The sequence below is a fragment of the Sander lucioperca genome, chromosome 17, assembly GCF_008315115.2.
Source record: "Sander lucioperca isolate FBNREF2018 chromosome 17, SLUC_FBN_1.2, whole genome shotgun sequence".
Taxonomy (NCBI): domain Eukaryota; kingdom Metazoa; phylum Chordata; class Actinopteri; order Perciformes; family Percidae; genus Sander; species Sander lucioperca.
Genome location: NC_050189.1, coordinates 9,247,548 through 9,268,817, shown reverse-complemented (window position 1 = coordinate 9,268,817; position 21,270 = coordinate 9,247,548). Strand labels below are relative to the sequence as shown.

Genomic DNA, 21,270 nt, shown 5'->3' with positions numbered 1-21,270 from the left:
GTCAGAAAAGAAGTCTAAGAATGTCAAGGAAAGTATAGTATGTCGAAAAAAGTCACAAAGAAGTGGGGCGCCCTGGTAGCTCACCTGGTTGAGCCTGTGCCTTATGTATTAAAGGGCAACTATTATATAGCATTTTCAGGATTATACTTGCATTTTGTATTTCTACTAGAACATGTTTACATGCTTTAATGTTAAAAAAAAAACAACTGTATTTTTCTCATACTGCCCATGGCTGCTGCACCTGAATTCACCCTCTCTGTATGAGACGCTCTGTAGGAGTGCCTGTCTCTTTAATCCCCAAGCCCAGTCTGCTTTGATTGGTCAGCGCGCTTCCTGGAAACTCCGGAGCCTCCGCTCCGTGTCTCACTAGTTGAAGCTGGAGCTACTGCAACGGAATATATATACATATTAGGGCTGTCAATCGATTAAAAAAATTAATCTAATTAATTACAGACTCTGTGATTAATTAATCGAAATTAATCGCATACATAATTAACGGTGCCTAAACCGATACTTTTTAAGAAAGTAAAAAAAGAAAAGAAAAAAAAAAGGATACTAAACAACAGTCAGTGACATTAAAGAACGGCTTGTTTATTGCTAAGGGCATATGGTCAAAATTAAATGATTTAATAATAATGTATAACAATAACTTATTTCACTAATAAATTGCTGTTGAACGACAAAAAAAACCCACCAAGGACATTTACAATAACTTCAAATGCACCACGAAGCTGTAGTTTACCAGTTTCATTGAACGCATCGTCTGTGTTGTTTTTCCGACGGCAGCTGCAGATTGTTACATCCCGCTGTTGAGTCACAGTCCTCTACAGTAAAACACAGTCAAACTTTACACCGTTCAGCGTTAGCTGTCAGCATTGTAACCGTGTTTAATCCACGGTTACAAAAAAACACTCTAGTCCTGCCTACTTGGAGCCATAGACTGTATATATTAATATTTACAGTAAATTGCTTGGAGCAGAGGACCGATCCTAGAAGGCCAGCTTAGAGTGGTGTAACACTTAGCCGAGAGTAGAAAAAACTGTTGAAACCAGAGTGTTCCAAATAGTTGGAAATCTGAATGTTTTAGCTCAGGGGGATTTGTCTAAAATACGTTTACCTCATTAATTGAAGTTTTGGCCACGTTTAACATGAAAATCCAACATTATAACAGAAAACATGGAAAAGCTTAATATGTGACCTTCCTTACCGCAGCATTCATTACTCTTGCCTTCAATGAGGACAGAGCAGGTTGAATGATTCTTTCTGTGAGGTTTGCCATTATTGCGCCGACTAAACTACTTCCGCTGCACTCCTTCTTCTTTTGATAATGACAAGTGTCCAGGCGTCAGTGTGAATTTGACGCAGCACCATCTATGGGAATGGTGAGCTAAACTAATTTCAGGACAATAGTATACACGCCATTACAAAACAAAAAAAAATAATCGATTTTTGGAATTCTATGAATCAATTTTGAATCTGTAGAGCTTGAATCGATTCACGAATGTGAATCAATTTTTTGCACACCCCTACAGCATAGCATGTTGACAGATTTGATGAAAAAAAAAAATTGATTTAAAAAACATTTTTGATTTTAAAAAAAATGTCCCCACTTTCCATAAAATGTACTGTCTCAAAAAATGTCCTCACTGATGGAAGAAATGGTGACATTTTGGATAAAAGGGGACATCTTGAAAAGTGCAATGTTGGGACACTGGATTTTTTTAGTTAAATTATTTTAGGATTTCTTTTGACTATGTCCTGTTCTCACTTTCGCAAAAGATTGTTGGGTTAAGACTCAGAAATTAGGTTACAGTTATGGACTTGGGGAATGCATTATGCCAAGTACTGTGTGTGTGTGTGTGTGTGTGTGTGTGTTTTAGTATGCGTTTTAGTATGCATGTGTCGTCTTTTTCCACCAGCTGTGCTCAGTCCTCCCTGACATTGAAAACCTTCATTTGAAACTCTGTGTATAAATGAATATATACAGGCGCACACACACACACACTCAACCTGTGTGTGTAGTCTGTACCTATAAGTGTGTATTTTAGTGTGTATGTGTGTTTGATCCACACTCTGGTGAGACAGGGAACTCTAATTAGCTCTCTCTCTCCTCTTTAGACCCCTTTCAGATCCCCTCTCTTCTGCAAGCCAAGCACTCTGACAAACACACACACGGACCCACCTGATTTCATTAATGTTGATTGGCCCAGTAGGACCCCTTTGCTGCCTTGCTCTCTCTCACACACACACCTCCTGCCATAAAAGCATTTTGCACCTACGGTGGCACACACACCTCCCCTGCCTCTCTCACCTTCCACACTCTTAATTAACGAGTGAGGAGAAAACTGCTGAATACAAAGAAAGACATCGCATTAGAGAGAGAGAGAGAGAGAGAGAGAGAGAGAGAGAGAGAGAGAGAGAGAGAGAGAGAGAGAGAGAGAGAGAGAGAGAGAGAGAGAGAGAGAGAGAGAGAGATTTCTCTCGGTTGTTTAAAGCTGACCGGACTAATTGGCCAGTAAAAATATTAGAGATGTGGGAAGAAAGTGAGGAAGAAGAGAGGGCAAAGGAGATGGGAGGGGAAAAGTGTGGAAGTAGGACAAAGGCTAGAGCAAAAAAGGATGGACAAAAGTAGGAGAGGAAATAAAAAGAGAAGAGAAGAGAAGGTAGAACAGGTGGAGGACGGAAACAAAGAGAAGGTAGAAAGGAGAAAAGTGAGATAGAAATTGGGAAAGATTGAGGGGGAGGACAAATGAAAAGGAGGAGACTGTAGGGAGAAAAGGGGGAGAAAAGAGTGATGAGAGGGAAATGGGGGGGAGAGGACATGAACAGAAGTGAAGAAAAAGACAGGAAATAATACATTGTATGTAAGTAGGGGAAGGAAAAAGTTGGAGGAGAAGAAAGATTTAAAGATAGTTGAAGAGAAGAAAGAGGACGGGGAAACTAAGAAGGGGAAGAGAACAAAATGATTGGGGGGATGAGAGGATAAGTTAGATATGTCAGGAGAAAAACAGTTGAGGTATGGAGAGAAAAGAGGATAAGAAAGAGGTGATGTGAGTTAAAATTGATAGAAATTGAGGATGTTTTAAGGGCAGGAAGAACAGGTGGGGGTTGAGAAGTCAAGAGAAAAAGTGGAGAAATGAAGAGGAGAAAACGAGAGTGAGGAGAAAAGAGGTGATGAGAGCTAAAATAAAAAAGGAGGAAAGAATAACATTGATAGAGAAGTAGAGGAAAGATTGAGGAGTCAAAAGAATATGAAAGAAAAGGATGCAGAGGATGGGGGAAATGATGAAAGAAATGAGAGAGTAGTAAGATATGGCAGCAAAAGGAGGAGAGCGGGGGAGGAAGAATCTGTGGACCAGAGGAGGTGGAAAGGGATGTGGTCAAAAGAAAAAATGAAGTGGAACAGGAGACAAAAAAAAAAAGTAGAGATAGTGGCTTAATGAAGGATAAGAAAAAGGGTAAAGAACAGAAGTGAAGGAGGAGGATAACATGAGAAGAAAAGCTGGTGGGAAAAAGGGGGAGGAAAAAGGGATGTCTGGGATAGGAGGATAGGAAAAGGAGGACAGAAGAAAGAGGGAGGAGGAGGAGGAGTGTGCAGATTCCTCAGGAGGTAGTTTTGAAAAATGTGACCTTGTTCCGAGACCTGGTGACATTTCCTCCACCCAGCCGATACGTTTAACAAGGCAGGTCAGCGTCATTTTTAACCAGGACAGCCAACACACACACACACACACACACACACACACACACACACACACACACACACACACACACACACACACACACACACACACACACACACACACACACACACACACACACACACACACACACACACACACACAGAGATGGAGGTGAGAGTGGAAGGGAAACAGGGTTGCCAGGTCAAAATATTAACACAAAAAGGTAAAAGGAAAGATGAGCAAAAGAATACAATTAATAAACACAAAAAAGATCCTTCTTGTGGAAGCCTGGGTATCTCACCTGGTAGAGCGCGCGCCCATATATAGAGGTTTACTCCTCGATGCAGCGGCCGTAGGTTCGACTCCGACCTGCGGCCCTTTGTTGCCCATCATTCCCCCTCTCTATCCCCATTCATGTTTTCAGCTGTCCTATAAAATAATATAAGTATTAGAGGGTAAAATAATAAATGCCTAAAATGACAAAAAAAAAATAATATCCCTCTTGTTAAAAGATGCTAAATTTCAAATTCTACATAAAGTACATAATGTAATATTCTGGAAGAAGTCCTCTAGAAGATACTCACAGCTGGAGAAACTTTAAACAGATTGTGGACGGTGGTGAGAAAATCTCCAGGAACATCTCGGACACCTGGAAAACAACATGCAAAATATTAAATGTTTGGAAATATCATTTATTATTATATCACCTTAAGTGAAATTGTATTGTCGTAGGGATCTTTTTGTGTTTCTAAAATTCTGTTGAATATGATTAAAAACCTACCTCCTCTTTTGTATGATATAATGCACAATATTAAATAAATATATTGATTTTAACCACATTGCCTTTTTGGAAATACTATACGATACGATATACTAAAATCAATAACAATATATTGTCCGAAATTAATTTTCTTTAAACAATTTTCTGATATTTTATAGAATTAAAAAAAAATGTATCAATTCAATGAATGTAAAGTAATTAAAGTAATCATTAAGGGCTGCAATTAACGATTATTGTCATGATTGATTAATCTGTTGATTACTTCGACAGATTAATTATTAATTATCAGTTGTTTGATCAACATATCTTTTTGGAACATTTTATAGACCAGTGTATCTCAAGATGACGTCCTCAAATGTCTTGTTTTGTTCACAACTCAAAGAATTTCAGTTTACTGTCTTAGAGTAGTGAAGTGTTGTTGTAAATTGAATATCTTTTGGTTTTGGTCTGTTAGGCAAGCAGAACAATACATTAAATATATATATAAAATACAATTTGATTGCATTTTATTAGACCAAACTATAATAAAAAATAAGCAGTGGTTACACCCTAATTGTCATGCAGATAGGTAGTGTACTAGAATTAATCCAGCCACAGAAAATATACAAATCAGAGCAACATTCAAACACAATGACATGAATTTGTGGAGATGCAGGTTTAAGTTTTTATTTTTTGGGCTTTTTCCGCCTTTAATTTTGATAGGACAGCTAGGTGAGAAAGGGGAGAGAGAGGGGCAAGACATGCAGGAAATTGTCACAGGTCAGATTTGAAACCTGGACCTCTGCGTTGAGGCATAAACCTCTCAGTATATGTGCGCCTGCTCTACCACTGAACCAACCTGGCCACGATACAGGTTTAAGTTTTAAGGACAGCACTGGGGGACCAAAGCTGCGACTTTTTAAGTTGGACAGTTTTTTAAGCACCAGGCCAAACCTGCTGCCTAAAGGAGAAAAAGAAAGGACAGAAGAGGACAGAGAGAAGAATGGGTCGAGATAAAAATAATATGAGAGTAACAGATAGAGGACATGAGGGAGCAGAGGAGGAGGAGGGGATGCATGTAGAATAGAGGGATGAAAGAGGAGGAGACGAGGGGGTTTGAGTGGATCGTGGCGTGATAAAAATAGGGAAGGGCAGGAGATGAGAGGGATGAAAAGGAGGGAAGGCAGGGAATATGAAGAGGAAACGAGGGGCGAGTACAAGATGAAAGAGAAATTTAAGAAAGTTTTTTTTTTTATTATTCCAACGCAGAGACATCGAACCTGTTTCATATACTTTTTTAAACAAAGAATGATGAATAGAGGACAAAACTAGAGGGTAAGATGATGAAGTAAAAAGTAGTGGAGGGCAAGAGTGAGAGAGAGAAGTGCAGGATGGAAAGAGGAGGGAGGGCAGGTTTATGGTTGCTGTTATGCAGAAATGTAAACACTTTGCAACGTTCGCAGAAAACAATGACACCGCAGGGAGAGGAAGGTGTGTGTGTGTGTGTGTGTGTGTGTGTGTGTGTGTGTGTGTGTGTGTGTGTGTGTGTGTGTGTGTGTGTACATGCTCCAGTGTGGGTGGGTGCAGCAAAAGCACTACGGGGAGCGGAAGGCGAACCACGGAGGTGAAATGAGAGAGAAAAAAAAAGTCAAAGAGAGAGAGGGAGAGCCGACCATGGCAAAATTGGAGATATGAGATTTCTATCATAAACGGATGCTGCATAAAGGGAGAACGAGATGCATCTAATTCAGCTAAAAAACGACGTCCTGTTTTAATAATCATGAAGTATGAAGTTTGTGTACAAATAGAGCTTATTAGATCTGCACTGACAACGCTGCATCTACATTTTTAAAACCCTTAAAGCTGCACCAGCTGAGTTCGCGAGTTGGTAGCAACAAGAGGTTTGAAGCCACGGTGACTTCTTACAGTGGGAATGAGGTGATGTTAGTTCAAGTCCCTAGGGGGCTTGAAAATATTTGCATCTACAAAAGGGGAGCCCTGCAAAAAAAGTTTGGAAACCACTGTGTTAGGGTTGAATTTTAATGTTGCGTTGTTTTATTAACCGATACCTTGTTGTGTGTTTATTTTCAGACTCCCGGTCGTTTCTGAAGACCCCCATGATGTTCTAGAAAGGACTCTGCCTCCAGAAACCCCACCCCTTCCCTACCTTACCCCCTCCCTCTCACGCACAGATAAACTCCACCAGCCCAGATTCACCACGGCAACATCCTCCCTGGGAGGCGGGATTCTACGTGCAAACTTTTTGATGTTGCTTTGAAACAATGAGACTACTAGGAGGGCGAAACACCCCTGATTTGGACTCACCGGGGTCGTCTCTCTCGCTACTTCTTTCTTCTTTTTAGACAAACTTCACTCCATTCCTCTTTTTCTCTCCCTGCACTGGGACTTCTCTCATCCCTCATTTGTTTCAAAAAACTGAAAAATAAAAATCATTCCCGAGCAAAGGCAAGGAAGAAAAAGTCACCACGAAGCAAACAGACCAGACTGACATCAACGCCCTTTTACGAATCAATTTGGTTCGGACATCACGTGGGGAAATAACACCAGGGATCTATTTGATTGGAATACTTTTCAAATGGTCCAATCACACGATGTGATCCACAGGAGTGTTTTCTAATTGGTGCTGACAAGAATGGGTTTATACAAAAAAAAAAAAAAAAAAAAAAAAGGAAGAATAAAAAGGTTCAAACCCCCTCTGGATTTGAAGTACCTTCAGTCAACCTCATTGGCTGGCTGGCTGTCAACACCTCTCTGATTGGACGGTAATCAGCTAATCAGAGGCGCTCAGGACTGGAGGAGGAGGGGTTTAGAAAAAAAAGTGTAAAAAATTATCGCGAAGGGATAAAAAAAAAGAAGAAAACTTGGGAGGCTATTTCTGTCTCTCTTGTTTTATTCATTTTTGTTTTCTGTACAGGGACTGAAAAGAATGCATGGGAAAACTTTTCTTATGTTGTCATTTGGCTTATTTTATCCTCTGTACACTCCTTACATCCAACTCTCTTCTTCCCCTCTTATAATCTTTCTTCGCTTCATTCTTCTTTCTTTTCTATAAAGTAGCTCCTCTTCCTCTTGTATCTCTTGCTTCTTCCCTTTATTTTCTCTCTCTGTAAGGAGACATAACTCTGAGAGTGTTGGATGCAGCTTTTCAGTGTATGAAGTATTTTCTATCACCCTTAATAACCTGTGAAATCAGTTTCTCAAATGATGCAAAAGTAATATAAAAAAAAAACCTAAAAAAAACCCAACCTTTTTTTTATTACAAATGGAGTGGTTTTTAAACACAATATTATATCCTAAAAAAAAAAATAAAAAAAAAAAAGAGGTACGTTGAATTCTCTTCCTTGACTTTGGACCTTTTGGCCCCCGTTCCCTCGTGACCAGGGAGTACTGATCAAGTTTCTGGAGTTTGTCAAATTGAAGACAAGGAGCGCTTGACTTGTCTGTTTTTAAACTGACCTGATGCAAACGTTATCATTTTCGATATTCCTTTTGTTTGGATTCGGGAACTTATCCTTGATGGTCCCACCTTGAAGTAAAGAGGAGTACTTAAGGTGTGAAATTAAGCGCTCCTCATCTACAACAAAGGAAACTATATTTCCCTGATTTTCTGACCTACTAAGAGTGCAGACTGTTGTGTTGCCGTTTTGTTTATTCCACTGTGTGTTTTAGTTGTTGATTACTATTTGAAATGTGTACGGGAGGGATGAAGGGTCGGGTGGTGTCGGGGTGGGTCGGGATTAGGGTTAAAGGGATATTCTGTGTAGATAGAAACAAACATTCAGCGTTTTCTTGTTTTATTTCTATTATTTTGTTTCTCCTGATGATCTCTCAGTCTGTCACTGTTCTCTGGGTTTGAGCTGACTGCAAATATACAGTATTATAATGACTGCTGTCTTGTGTTTCTCTCTCTCTCACACACACAAAATTGCTTCTTTCCATACCTGCCATACGTTTTGGTTTGTAAACAATTCAATCCCCATGAAAAAAATATTGAATGTTGGCAGTGTTTCAGCTCAGAAATACAGACTACTGACGTCTACAAAGCCTTTTGTTAAAACCATTATGTGTAGGATTTAAAAAATACAGTGTGGTAAAACCTCCACAGATCTGAACTAAGACTCCTTTTGACCAAAAAGTTCCAGGAACTATGAAACAACGTACGCAATTGGTCAGGCGGGTGTATGGGCGATGAAAATATCTAATTGCGATTATTTTTGACTGATATTGCGATTGCAATATGATTCACTATATTGAAGGGAATGACCATGTTTGTATATTATTCTCATTTCCATTGACTAATATTAAATCTTAAAAAATTAAAATGATTATAGTGTGATTTTTGCGAGGATCTGTACCAAACAAAGATGTTTTCTGTAGGGTAGGATGTGTGTGCATCTCTGCGGGACCTCTCTGCAGCACCACAACACTTCATTCAGAATGGTTTGACACATATTTTGCCTTTAACAAGTATTGTGCCCCTCTGTAATTTGGATATTGCACTAGTCCATATTGCGATTTTGATAAAATTGTGATTAATTATGCAGCCCTAGTAATAATACATGGTCAGGCGGGTGTATGGGCGATCACTACTGTGCAGAAAATTGGCTCCAAAATTACCATATGGCAGCGCCCGTATCCGGGATATTTTGGCTTCACTTCTGTACAGTGGGAGGAAATGGAGATGCGTCATCCACCTTTATATACCATCTATGAGTCTATGAAACGGCTCAACACGTTAATGTCATTTTTTATATGCAAAGCTTCTATAGAGGTTTTAGAATGAAGCTTTGTATGTCTGTCATATTTTATGGCTTCATCACCATAAAGAGACTTTTTTTTTATTAAATCAACTTTCTTTAATGAAATATAATTCGTCAGTTTCGTCAACATAAATGCATATAGGCAGCGAGCGGATCCAATAAGGGCATAAAATAATGACGAATAAATAATCTCGCCCCTCACTTATAGCAACAGTATGCTCCGACAGAAACAATGCTCTGGAGTTACTGGAAATGTTTGGATCACATGAGTCGGAAACAATGCTACGCAGCCACCAATGGAATCTAATTCTACAAATATTAAAATACTAATAATAAAAGTGTAGCCTAGTCTTTACCAGAAATACCGTGTTTAAACAGAATGAAAAAAAACAACCTGCGCAGCATTCAAATGTTGATTGAGAACTTTTCAAATGTTAAACGTTATGAATGAAGCCTTGAAGATTCGATTACTTTCGTGACATGCGGCCCACTGAATATGCTATACCCCAGGATTCTTCAACTTAAATGTAAGACTTTTTAAGACATTTTTAATGGATGAAATTTAATGCCAACAGAGAAAAGAGTTATTTAGCATGTAACGTTACCTGAATTTAATAAAACATTTTATTATAATAATCATTTAATTCACAATAGCTTTGTAAGGTGTGCTTGTACTACTAATAATATAAGAAAGTATTTGTTGCATGAAGAGCTCTTAAACTAAAAATACAAAATGAACAGGATAATAAAAATTTTAAACGTGTGCATTATGAGGCGTTACAATTAGTTCCACCTTGGCTGGATAAGATAATATATAATGTAATAAAATATGCCAACGTAAATGCCAATTGCTTCAGTGATAGTTTCATCCTGTTCTGCTTTTGCGTCTAAAGGTTGCTTGAAAGCAGCGGGGATAAAGGGTCAGGCTCTGGTTTGTTTTTTTCCTCACACCGGTGATCGGCACATCTGGGTGATGCCGTCAAATGTGCGTTAGCGTGTTGGATGCGTTTCCAACACACGATGCTGTCCTTGTCTTATACACAGCCCTCTCTCCGTTGCTAGCTGATCAGGAAGCGGCAGGCCGGTCTTCCAGCTCCGCAGTTTCATTAGCGCTGACTGACTCGCACGGCGATCAGCTTGTTGCGTTAACCTCAGCTCCATTGCCCTCCACCTCGCCCGCCAACCTGACCGACCTTCAAACACTTTACACCCATTCTAACCGACGAGCTAACGTTAGCTTGTTAGTAGCACGTTTTCTTATGTCCATGTCCATGGATTTATAATAAAACACCATGTTGCGCCGTTATCATTATCATTACACATCCATGTGTCGCGGACACAGCACACACTCCACGGTGAAGAGCGTAAAGAAAAACGCTGATGTAAACGGTACCTGTACTACATCCAAGTCACACCATACGGAGTCAATTGTAAAGTCACACACACACACACAAAGCATTTATCTATACCGCTACAGTATTTATTTAATCCCACGAAAGGACAAGAAATATTTAAGACCTTTGTAAACGAAATTGGCCTTATTTTTTATAATATTAAATTTAAGACTTTTAAGTAGAGATGTTCCGATACCGATCGCCTCCGATACTGCCTAAAACGCTGGTATCGGTATCGGAAAGTACTGGAGTTTATGCATCGATCCGATACCACATAATTAAGCCCTAAAAAAAAAAAAAAATCTACGTTAAAGTAGTTTATTTATGTTCTTTTTCTGTTAGAACTGACCGTCAAACTGGATAAAAACAGAAAGTTCTGGGGCGTTCATTGTTTGTGTTTGTTCATGTTTCACAAAGAGTTTAACCTGAGCCAGACCGAACAATGATAGAAATCATATCACATCCATACAGGGATAGTAGTATACAGTTGTTAAAACATAATAAAATATATGACACTGGTATCGGATCAGTACTCGGTATCGGCCGATACGCAAGTTCAGGTATCCGAATCGGTATCGGGAAGCAAAAAATGGTATCGGTCCATCTCTACTTTTAAGACCCCGCAGCTACCCTGCCAGCCCACGAGTTCCCGCTCTGCCTAGAGACTTCACATTGTGGTGATGTCACAGGTTTTTAAACTGCTTTCCTCGGCTCCAGGGAAGTTTTCAAATATAAAAAGTCCATCCCCTTTGCATTATGAATTTTTCCGACAGTTTTACAGTCGTCTCTTTTACAATGGCGGCCTATGGGGAAAATGCTTTTTGGGCTGCAGGGGGATTTGGCCACTGGAAAAAAATTGGCTGCAAGGTTGAGTGCACTTCCTGGGGGCCTGGTAAAGTCCTAGATGTTTTTTGTATTGTCATTAGAAATTTGAAAAATACATAAATTGATGCCATATTCTCTTTCCATGATTTTCTGGGATTTTAATACACTCTCACACAGAAACACTGTGGGATCACACACACTCTCACACAGAAACACTGTGGGATCACACACACTCTCACACAGAAACACGCACAGAAACACACACACACACACACACACACACACACACACACTATGTTCCATTTAGACTGTATATTTACTCTGCATTACGAGGTTAATGAGGTGAAGCCTCTCACTCTCTCTCTGTGATGGATCTCTACCTCTCTCGATCTATTCCTCATCTGTCTTTAATTCTCTCTCACCTCTGTCACTCTTTTTCTTTCTCTTCTCTTGTTTTCCTTTCCTCTCTTTCCCAATCACTCCTAACGTCACTCTTTTGATCTTTGCTTTCCATTTTTCTATCCTCTGTTTCATCTTCTCTGTGTCTTTCTCCCTCTCTCTCCTTCCATCTCTCTCCGTTTACCAAATAGCTGATGTCACTTTTTCCATTTCCCTCTAATGGAGGCAGAAACACAGAGCGATGGACGGAGAGGAAAAACAGCCAGAGATGAAGAAGGATGGACAGAAAGTGAAGGAGGCAACAAGGAAGGATGAAAAGGTGACAGCGCGGTGGGAAAAGAGATTAAAGGATCCGAGAGGCGACATGCGAGAAAATGAAGTAAAAAGGTGGAGAGAAAGACGGTGGAGGACAAGAGTGAGAAGAGAGGTGGGGGGAGATGATGGACAGAGAGGGAAGAGAAAGAGGTGTAACATGATGAAATGATGTGCGCTTAAAGACAGAGACAGGGGGCAGAGGATGATGGGTAATGAAAAGATAAAAAGTGAGAAACATGTCTGGGACAAACAGTGACCCTTCATGAAAAGGTTTATTATTGACTTTTAAAGGGCAATTCCACCCGAAAACACCACTATTGGTCAATGTAACGACTCACTTGTTATTTCCTTCAAACAAACTCAAAACATAAAATGCATCATATTCTGTGTACCGAGATTGTTGTTTTTTACCGGGGGAGAAATGCAGCAAAACATAATCTATTTTCATTCAACTCTTAAAGAGTGTAAAATAGTAGTGCTACATGAAGTACATGTAGCTTGACAAGAGAATGTTGGTTATTGCAACAACAATATTTTTTGGAACAAAGAAACAGTCCCCATTAGTCTGTGGATTATCCAAAGTGACTCAGTATTCCCCTCAACTGTACTTTGTCTGAGATACCACTAGAGGTAAGTGAGACTGACTTTTTTGTAATGTAGATGAACCAACCCTTTAAACCAATATGAATCATGCTTCACCTGTGCTTTACCTCAAGGTGTCTCTTTAGGCTTCAAGTTTATTTTTTCCTCTCTTTTAAATGTACATAAACTACATTATTGTGCTATACAGCTGATGTTGTCCCACTAACGGCTGAAACATCTGCTATTTAGTTAAGCAAACAGTAAAATTTCTTCAAAAAAATTACTGCAGTCCTTTAAAATGATCAGTCTCTCATTAGCTGTCATTCTTTCCATTACAGCTATTAGTATTATCTTATTAGATCAGTATTAATTATGGTCTGAGGTTTAAAGAGGAAGGAGGAAATGAAAGAGGGAAACATAAAAAAGGAAACTAGAAAGATGCAAAAAAACAGAAAGAGATAGACAGAAAAGGAGAAAGTACAAAAGCATGAAAGAGGGCTAAAACGACAGAAAGAGATGACGTACAAACAGAGAACAGAAAGATGAAAACACACAGAAACAACATGAAAGGACTGAAAGAGAAAATAAGAAGGGAGGAAACAAAAAAAGGGGGAATGGAAAAAATTGTAAAAGGGGCTAAATGAAATGATAGAAAGAGGAAGGAGCGAGTGGAGAACAGAGACATTCCCAGACAGAACAGCCAGGCTTTCACACACACAAACACACACACACACACCTCGCTCCGTCATTAGTCTTCATTAGAGTCTTTATGAGGAAAATTAGAAAGGGAGTTTCCTCCCAAACTGAGCCCTGGGGTCCAACCTGCTGGGGTGTGTGTGTGTGTGTGTGTGTGTGTGTGTGTGTGTGTGTATATACAATCGCGATAAACCTGTGTTTTCATGACGAGAGGAGACTGAACAACGATTAGAAATAAAGCATAAAAGGGACAGAGAAATAGTAAAATATATGAAGATGGAAAGATGCTGGACTAAATAAAACGTCCATTATTGAATTACGAGGTTTACACCACATCAGTAAGTGCATGCTGCATTCTGCAAAGTAACATAAGCAAGCTTAATTTTGTGAGTTGAATCTAGGGCTGACCGAAGATCACTTTTGGGGCTTAGGTGGGAAGTATTGTTGACTTTTTCAACATCTTGCATGCCGATAGTTGCAACGTTCATTTTCGGTGCTGGTAACATACATGACTCAGCTCAGGCCAGGCGCCAGGATGAAGTAAGGAGGGCCGTGACATGTGTTTCCGTCTGTCTGTCTATCGATTTCAGTACCCGGGACAGCGGCGCACCAGCGCTCCATCTGAGAACAACAGATTATAATTATTGTTGATGCATAAATTAATTAATTTTTCCTTATTATTATTCGCCATTCTGGATTTTTTGAGTTATGCATCAGGGTTTCCCGCAGAAAATTTGTTAGTTAAGGTGGTAGGGTTGCCATCCGACGGTGTGTGTGTGTGTGTGTGTGTGTGTGTGTGTGTGTGTGTGTGTGTGTGTGTGTGTGTGTGTGTGTGTGTGTGTGTGTGTGTGTGTGGGGGGGGGGTGTATATACGGTACTACACTTAATATTAAATTTAAATAATAATATATAACTAACAAATAACCTGCTTTTTAAAATAACAGTTGCAATGTTAAGCTCAAACTATTTAAAAAAAAATGTGCTATAACAGTTTTACTCGCATTGCTCCCATTATCCTCCGTGACACGCTCTCCAAAACCAACAGCTCTGAGATAACAGAGCTCAGCCCATAGCTTCACTCACTCCAGCAGATAGTATGCGTGAAATAAAAACAGGACATGTCATTTCACTGTGTGTAGTGTTAACTACGCTAACTAACCGCGTGTTGTGAACTGCGTGTAGTGATTAAAACAAACAGACAACAGCTGTGTCTCAAAGACCGGGCAACAGCCGGGACATTGAGAATCCACCGTGAGAGGTGATGGATATTTCCAGTCACTTCGTCATGTATTCACTTCGTTGAAACAAGAGAAGAAAGCCTCACTGATGTGAAGAACAGGACAGAGAAACATATAAATGTTCTCTGCCTGCCATATGCCAACGCTCCTATAAGTCCACTCACCCCGTCTCTGCCCAGGCATGCCCCAACTGGCCGCACATTTGTTGACAAACTCTGACGCACACACGACAGTGAAATGGCGATTTATCCCTTTAAATGTGAATAAATGACAGTTACACTCACCGCCAGCAAATGCTCTTTCCGTTGTGATTGGTGGTATCTTTACAACTCACCGTTACCTTGTTTCCTACAGACTGTGTTGATGCGACAGTACATTACAGCCACTCAAACAGGACAGAGAAGACTTAGTTAAGGTGGCATGCGTGTGTTGTTAAGGCGGGTGCCTTAACTGCAAAGTGCTGCGGGAAACCCTGTGCATATATAATTAAAATAAAATAAATAAAGAACGAAGCATTCAAATAGTGATTTGGGCAATCAGTATTATAACATATCACATGGCAACGATCAAAAGCATTCGGCCGAGTCTTACAGATTACACATCACTTGGATTAACCTCACACCACAGACGCCGCTGCTTGCCGTGTATTATGCCTGCAGTGGATCATGACCAAATCAAATTATACTTTACTGTCGGATTTAGCAATAAGGAAATACTCATGATTTTAGCCCAGAATAACCATATTATCACACGCATCCGGACTTTGAAAGAGACATTGCCCTTAATTGAGCCTTTTTTCAGAAAAAAAACCACACTGACAATTACAATGGTTTGAGTACAATGGCAACAAAACACCTCAGTGCTGGAACTTAGCAACTTCTCAAACCACCCCAGCGCAATCTAATATGCTACTTCTGCCTTACAATCCTGCTCCCTGCTAATGCTAGACTCCCTGCTAACCTTATCTGACGATCAGGGGTCCGTTTCAGGAAGGAGGTTTAACAAACTGAGTCTAACCCTGAACTCTGAGTTGATTTACCCTGAGATGGGAAACTGAGTTTTCGGTTCCAGAACAGCTGATATGAGTTGGTTCAATCAACTCGGAGTAGGTTCACTCGGATTTAAGCGCGTGCACCACCACAATAAAAAGGCAGCATGAATGGAGCCATGATACTACGATTCACCATGGTAACACCCATAAACAAACGGGTCGGCGGAAATACTCATGCGCACATACAACAAGTTTGAACATGTATTTCGTATTTAAAAAAAACACAGCGGCTGCAAAAAAAAGAGAGAATTTGGGTGGAAGAAAATTGCTGCTAGAGTAAATGCATAAGTTCCAATATAGTGTATCATATTTAATCATAAGTATAATATTACTAGTGAAATGCTATGGAACCTATAATCTATTTCATTTAGGTGCAATTCTGCAGTGAAAAAGTAGCTACTAATCCCATTCTGAGGCTGCAGCCCCATCATTACCAGCATTATAATTCATAATCTTTTATTTCAAAGGGTTACACATGGATGTATTAAGGGTTTACATCATTCACCTGCAATACTGTGGAACTCCTTTTTAATGTCTCTTACTGGTTTGTGTCAAGGGAACACTACAAAAACGTTTAAAACACGTTTCAGAGCGAGTCACACTCTTCAGACGGCGCTTTGCTATACAGCTTTACTAATATCATCATCCGCATCATCAATGTTGTAAAGAAAACTGCTGTTTGCAAAAAAACATAATGCAACACAAATAATCTGCTGGGACATAGAGCATGTCCACGATGGGTGGCGTTAGTGATATGAGGACGGACAGTGTTGTGCCTGAACGCGTTCATTGAACGATAGTTCATGAACTTGTTCATATTTTGGGCGAACGTGAACTGAACGTACCGTATTGCTGCCTGATGAACGTTACTGTGAACTTGTTCATTCTGGTGTCTGTGAACGGCACGCTCTCTCAGTTTAACTTCGTTCAATAGGGTGCCAGATTTCTATAGAGCCTTCCAGGCGAAAGCCCGGCTAAAACACACCGTAAACAGGCCTTAATATGTAGCGGAAAAAACACCCAATCTGGCAACACCAGCCACCAGTGTCGCACCGCCGCATGCGTCATCAAAACAAAAAGCAGCATGGAGGCGACAAAGCAGCAAGGAGGCGTTGTATGATCATTTAAACGCGTTTTATGACAAGGTCGGTGAGGATGGGAAAAATCTAACATTTCTGTGCAAACTTTGCCTGCCGGCTTTCAAAAAGAAAATCCGCACTTCAGGTCACATCCACAGCAAACCTGAAACGGCATATTGGCCTTTCAAGGTATGTGCAAGTAAATAAATCTGACGCATCGTTTCAGTGTTAAAACTGATAAAATAATTGCTGTCTGTGGTTCTATATGGGCTGTGGCAATACTTTTGAAAAATAATAGCTTGCAGCAACATATGGAAAAAAAGAACTATGAACTAGTTCATTTTTGGAACTGTGAACTTAGTTCAAAATTTTGAAGTATGAACTATGAACTGAACTAGTTCATTTTAAAATGTGTGAACTGAACTTTGAACTAGTTCATGTAGAAAGTGAACTTTCCCAACACTGAGGACGGATAAGGTTATGTAGGCTACATAATTGAGACTGGGAAGAAAAACGATACCGCTCAAATAGGTAGTTATCTGGAAATGAAAATGCATCTATAGTCGGGGCCTCAATATCATCTCCTGACGTATGTTTAACTCCCTGTGAAGTAATACAGCTTCTTCATCAATGGGATCATTAACAAAAGGAAATGCCATGTTTTGAGAAATCAAACATTTTATAGTCTGCCTAACATGGTTAACAAACCAACCCTGTTTTTGTATTCATGCAGATAACAAACGGCGCTAAAATGCGCCTGATACAGACTGAATGAATTAATGAGGAAATGAAAGAGTGCTGTGTCAGAGGGAGGAGACTGTGAGAAACTTGAGGTTTTTTGAAGAAAACCTGCTCCCGACCAGGTTAGGTTCACAGACTCAGTTACCATGGTAACTGACTCTGAGGTTAAGTTACCTCTCTTTCTGAAACATCACCCTCATCTCAGGGTTAACAAACTGAGTTTTCACTAAACCTGCTTTCTGAAACGGACCCCTGGTAATGTAAACCAGATCCTCCAGTACCAACAAACAGCCTGCTTCTGACAAACTGGACCACAGACTGGAGGGTTTGAGTCCTCATAAACATGTTAAAACACCACAAACAGTCTACACAGACAGCTTCATCCCTAGATTTTTACTTGACATCGCAACTGGAGTAGAAACGATTCACCTTTACACAACCTCTCTCTCTCTCCACTAAAGTAAAACATGAAATAACTGGTGTGTGTGTGTGTGTGTGTGTGTCAGTTTGTCTTACAGTGTGGGTCTTCTAGTGTGCAAATATCATGTGCATTTGTTTGTGTAACAGTGAATGTGTGTGTGTGTGTGTGTGTGTGTGTGTGTGTGTGTGTGTGTGTGTGTGTGTGTGTGTGTGTGTGTGTGTGTGTGTGTGTGGTGTCCTCTTGCTGCTGACAGCTTCTCATTATCCAAAGACAGCTGGAGGAGGTCATCACTACCCCCGACACACACACACAACTTGCGAGGACCCTCACTGACAATGCATGCATTAACCTAATTCATCGCTTCCCAAAATGTTTTCACTTACTTTTTCTCAAATATCCTCAATTTATAAATAAATGCCCTCACTTACCAAATATCCTCACTTACAAAAATATTTCTATACCTTCCAAAATGCCCTCACGTTTTTAAAAATTGTTCACAAATTTCTTATTAAATAATTCCCTCACTTTTCAAAAATTGCCCGCACTTTACATCTACTTTATGTCCTAATCTAAAATAAAGTCTTCACTTTCAAAAAATGTCTTAACCACCCCCAAAATCTCATCACTTGTCCTCAATTAAAAAATAAGTCTGTCAATGAACAGTTTGCAGTCCCATTCAGTATAAATGTCTTAATTAATGTGATAAACAAATAATCCAGGCTGAATTAAGTTTATTTAAGAAAATATTTGCAAATGTGCATTTACAGGACCAATAAGTAATATATTTACTGTAATAAATACAAAAATGAGCCCAATGCATCATCAGATAATAAGGAAACATGCTAAGTTGAAATACTATCTTTTCTTACAACAATGCTGAAGCCAGTATTTTCTCCTTTTGAAATTTTCGTTTCGTGACGGAATTTCTGTTTGTGTTTTGGCCTGTGTGTTGTTATCAACTGCCCAGTATGACAGCCAGGCCGGGTTGCCAGATATACCTGTTAAAATGCAAACCCAGCGCGCTACAGCTGTAACGTTAGTACAGCCATGAAAGTAGCAAACAAACTAACAAGATTACCGGAGATAGATTCTACCTGACATAAAAAAAAACCTGGCATGTTTCTAACATCTGCGTGACCAGAGACGTAACAAACCCCAGGTAAATACTGGAGATGTATTTGAAAGATGGAGAGACAGCTTAGAGCCCAAAAGGACGCCGAGTTGGCTAATTTACTCCTGAACAGGTAAGCATTAGCTTCGGGCTAATTTATTACGGCTACAAGGGTACCCAAGTTGGTTACTTGCAAAAACAAATTGAGACAAATTGAGACACAGCCAGTGAAGTGATCCCGACTGGTCCTGGCTTACGCCGCCATGCTAACCCTGCTAACTGCTAACGTTACCGGAGAACCAGGCAAGCGGACCACGGCTGTTTACAACGTGTAGCCTGTTCAGCGGCCGTAGCCGACAACGGTGAGTCATTTTAAGCCAAGAGAGGGAGGCTGTAAATCGGAAAGAGAGCATCGTGAGTTTGCAGTCTGTGTAGCGATTGTTGCCGTAATTCGAAGTCAATAAAGTGTGTTCAGCTGGGTGGAGAGGACAGCAAGGTAGTGTTATTTTTAGCGGTTCCTACCATAATTCTAAGACGAGGAAATGTGTCTGTCTGTCGGGTGGAGAGGACAGCGAGGTTGTTGTGTTTTTAGCGACTCCTACCGTAATTCTAAACCGAAAAAGTGCGTCTGTCAATTGGCTACAGAGCTCCGCGTGAGCACAGGCTTTTATGACTGTCAATATAGCCAGCATCTAACGGTAGCTTCTCTGCTGTGCTGTGAAGTAATGTCTGGCTATGTGAGACGAGCGTCTAGCAACATTATTGGATGCTGTGGTCTCAGCCTGGCAACCCCCGTGAACTTCGAGTCTGGGGAGGAGGGGGCGGGGGAGACGACTCTCTCCAGTATTTTGAATTTGTACTGCAGTAACTATTTTAAACACTAGCTGTCAGTATCACATATTGGACCTTTAAGCAGTGATCTTAACATTATTAAAAGGAGTGTTTACTTGGATACACTTTTTATTCCTTCTGGTAGAGCTGGTAAAAAAAGCAAGTATATCATGAGCCTAACTGGGATTGAGTGGTTGAGTTGGTCATCTTGGAAATATTTACTTTGCCTGCTCACTGAGCAGTATAATGAGTGTGAGTGTGTGTGTGTGTGTGTGTGTGTGTGTGTGTGTGTGTGTGTGTGTGTGTGTGTGTGTGTGTGTGTGTGTGTCCATCTACTGATATGGTAAAACAATAAACACCACCCAATTCTCCTTCCTCCATCTCAGTCATCTCACACACACACTTATTTGCTTTGTCCTTCTCTCTTTTTCAATTTCACACACACACACACACACACACACACAAACAAACATATACACACAGACAAAAAAAAACACTTTCATCTCTTTCTCACACACACAATAAACACTTGTCATTGGTCGGCATCAGTCGTTTATTCTTGCCGGAGCGAGGGATTTGTTTTTGTTCTTCCTGTCTTCTGCCCATTTGACTTGATGGATGGTGGGTGGTGACGCAAAACACCTCTCTCACACACACACACACACACACGTTTTTTCATATGTGCAAAAAACAACTAAAATAAATACACATACAAATATACACAACATTTAAACAATACACACACAAACACGTGTTTCATTTAGAGTCATTCATTCCTTACCACTAAGTTCTTGGAAAAATTAAAAACTAGCAATATCTGCAAATTTTCAAGTTTTTTTCTATTCTTGTGAGGACCAATTGAAGAACTACAAACATATACACACACACACACACACACAGACACATACACACACAGACACACAATTCCTCTTGCCGCGGATGACTTCCTATGTGGCCTGCAGTGTAAACAACAGTTTATCTCCATGGAGGACAAATGGACAGCAGCAGCAGAGAACATGAGGAGTCGAGGAGGATGTGACCCTGAGGGCTGCGGTTCAAATCCCACTCAGAGCTGGGAAATGTGAGTCCCACTCTCCTCAATACGTACCGACCAAGTAACTAATGAGCAAGTGAATACTACGCAGCTAAAGAGCCAGGTATTTGTTCTGAGGGGTTTGTGGTAACACAACCCCAAACTACTGATAATATTGTTCTGTCTCCTGCATGTAAAAAATATGTTGTTATAACATTACAACTTCATCAACAAAGATAGAAGCATAGACAGTGAACTAAATAGACACATCGACTCATACTTCGTCGGAGACCAGTGAAGGATATTAGAAGTCACTTTTCCAGTGATGGC

At 40.1% G+C, this 21,270-nt stretch overlaps 1 protein-coding gene and 1 long non-coding RNA gene across 2 annotated transcripts in view; one reads left to right on the top strand and one right to left on the bottom strand.

The window, feature by feature from the left end:
• The window catches only part of dachb (dachshund b), a 101,815-nt gene extending 93,465 nt beyond the window's left edge, over nucleotides 1-8,350 (top strand). Inside the window, exon 12 of the mRNA XM_031304037.2 lies at nucleotides 6,535-8,350. Within this exon, the coding sequence (XP_031159897.1) occupies nucleotides 6,535-6,572 (38 nt within the window). The 3' untranslated portion in view covers nucleotides 6,573-8,350. The remainder of the gene's footprint in view (nucleotides 1-6,534) is intronic.
• LOC116053115 overlaps nucleotides 1-21,270 on the bottom strand; it is a 41,451-nt gene that overhangs the window by 1,477 nt on the left and 18,704 nt on the right. Inside the window, exon 3 of the long non-coding RNA XR_004895509.1 lies at nucleotides 4,268-4,332. This is a non-coding gene — a long non-coding RNA (uncharacterized LOC116053115). The remainder of the gene's footprint in view (nucleotides 1-4,267; nucleotides 4,333-21,270) is intronic.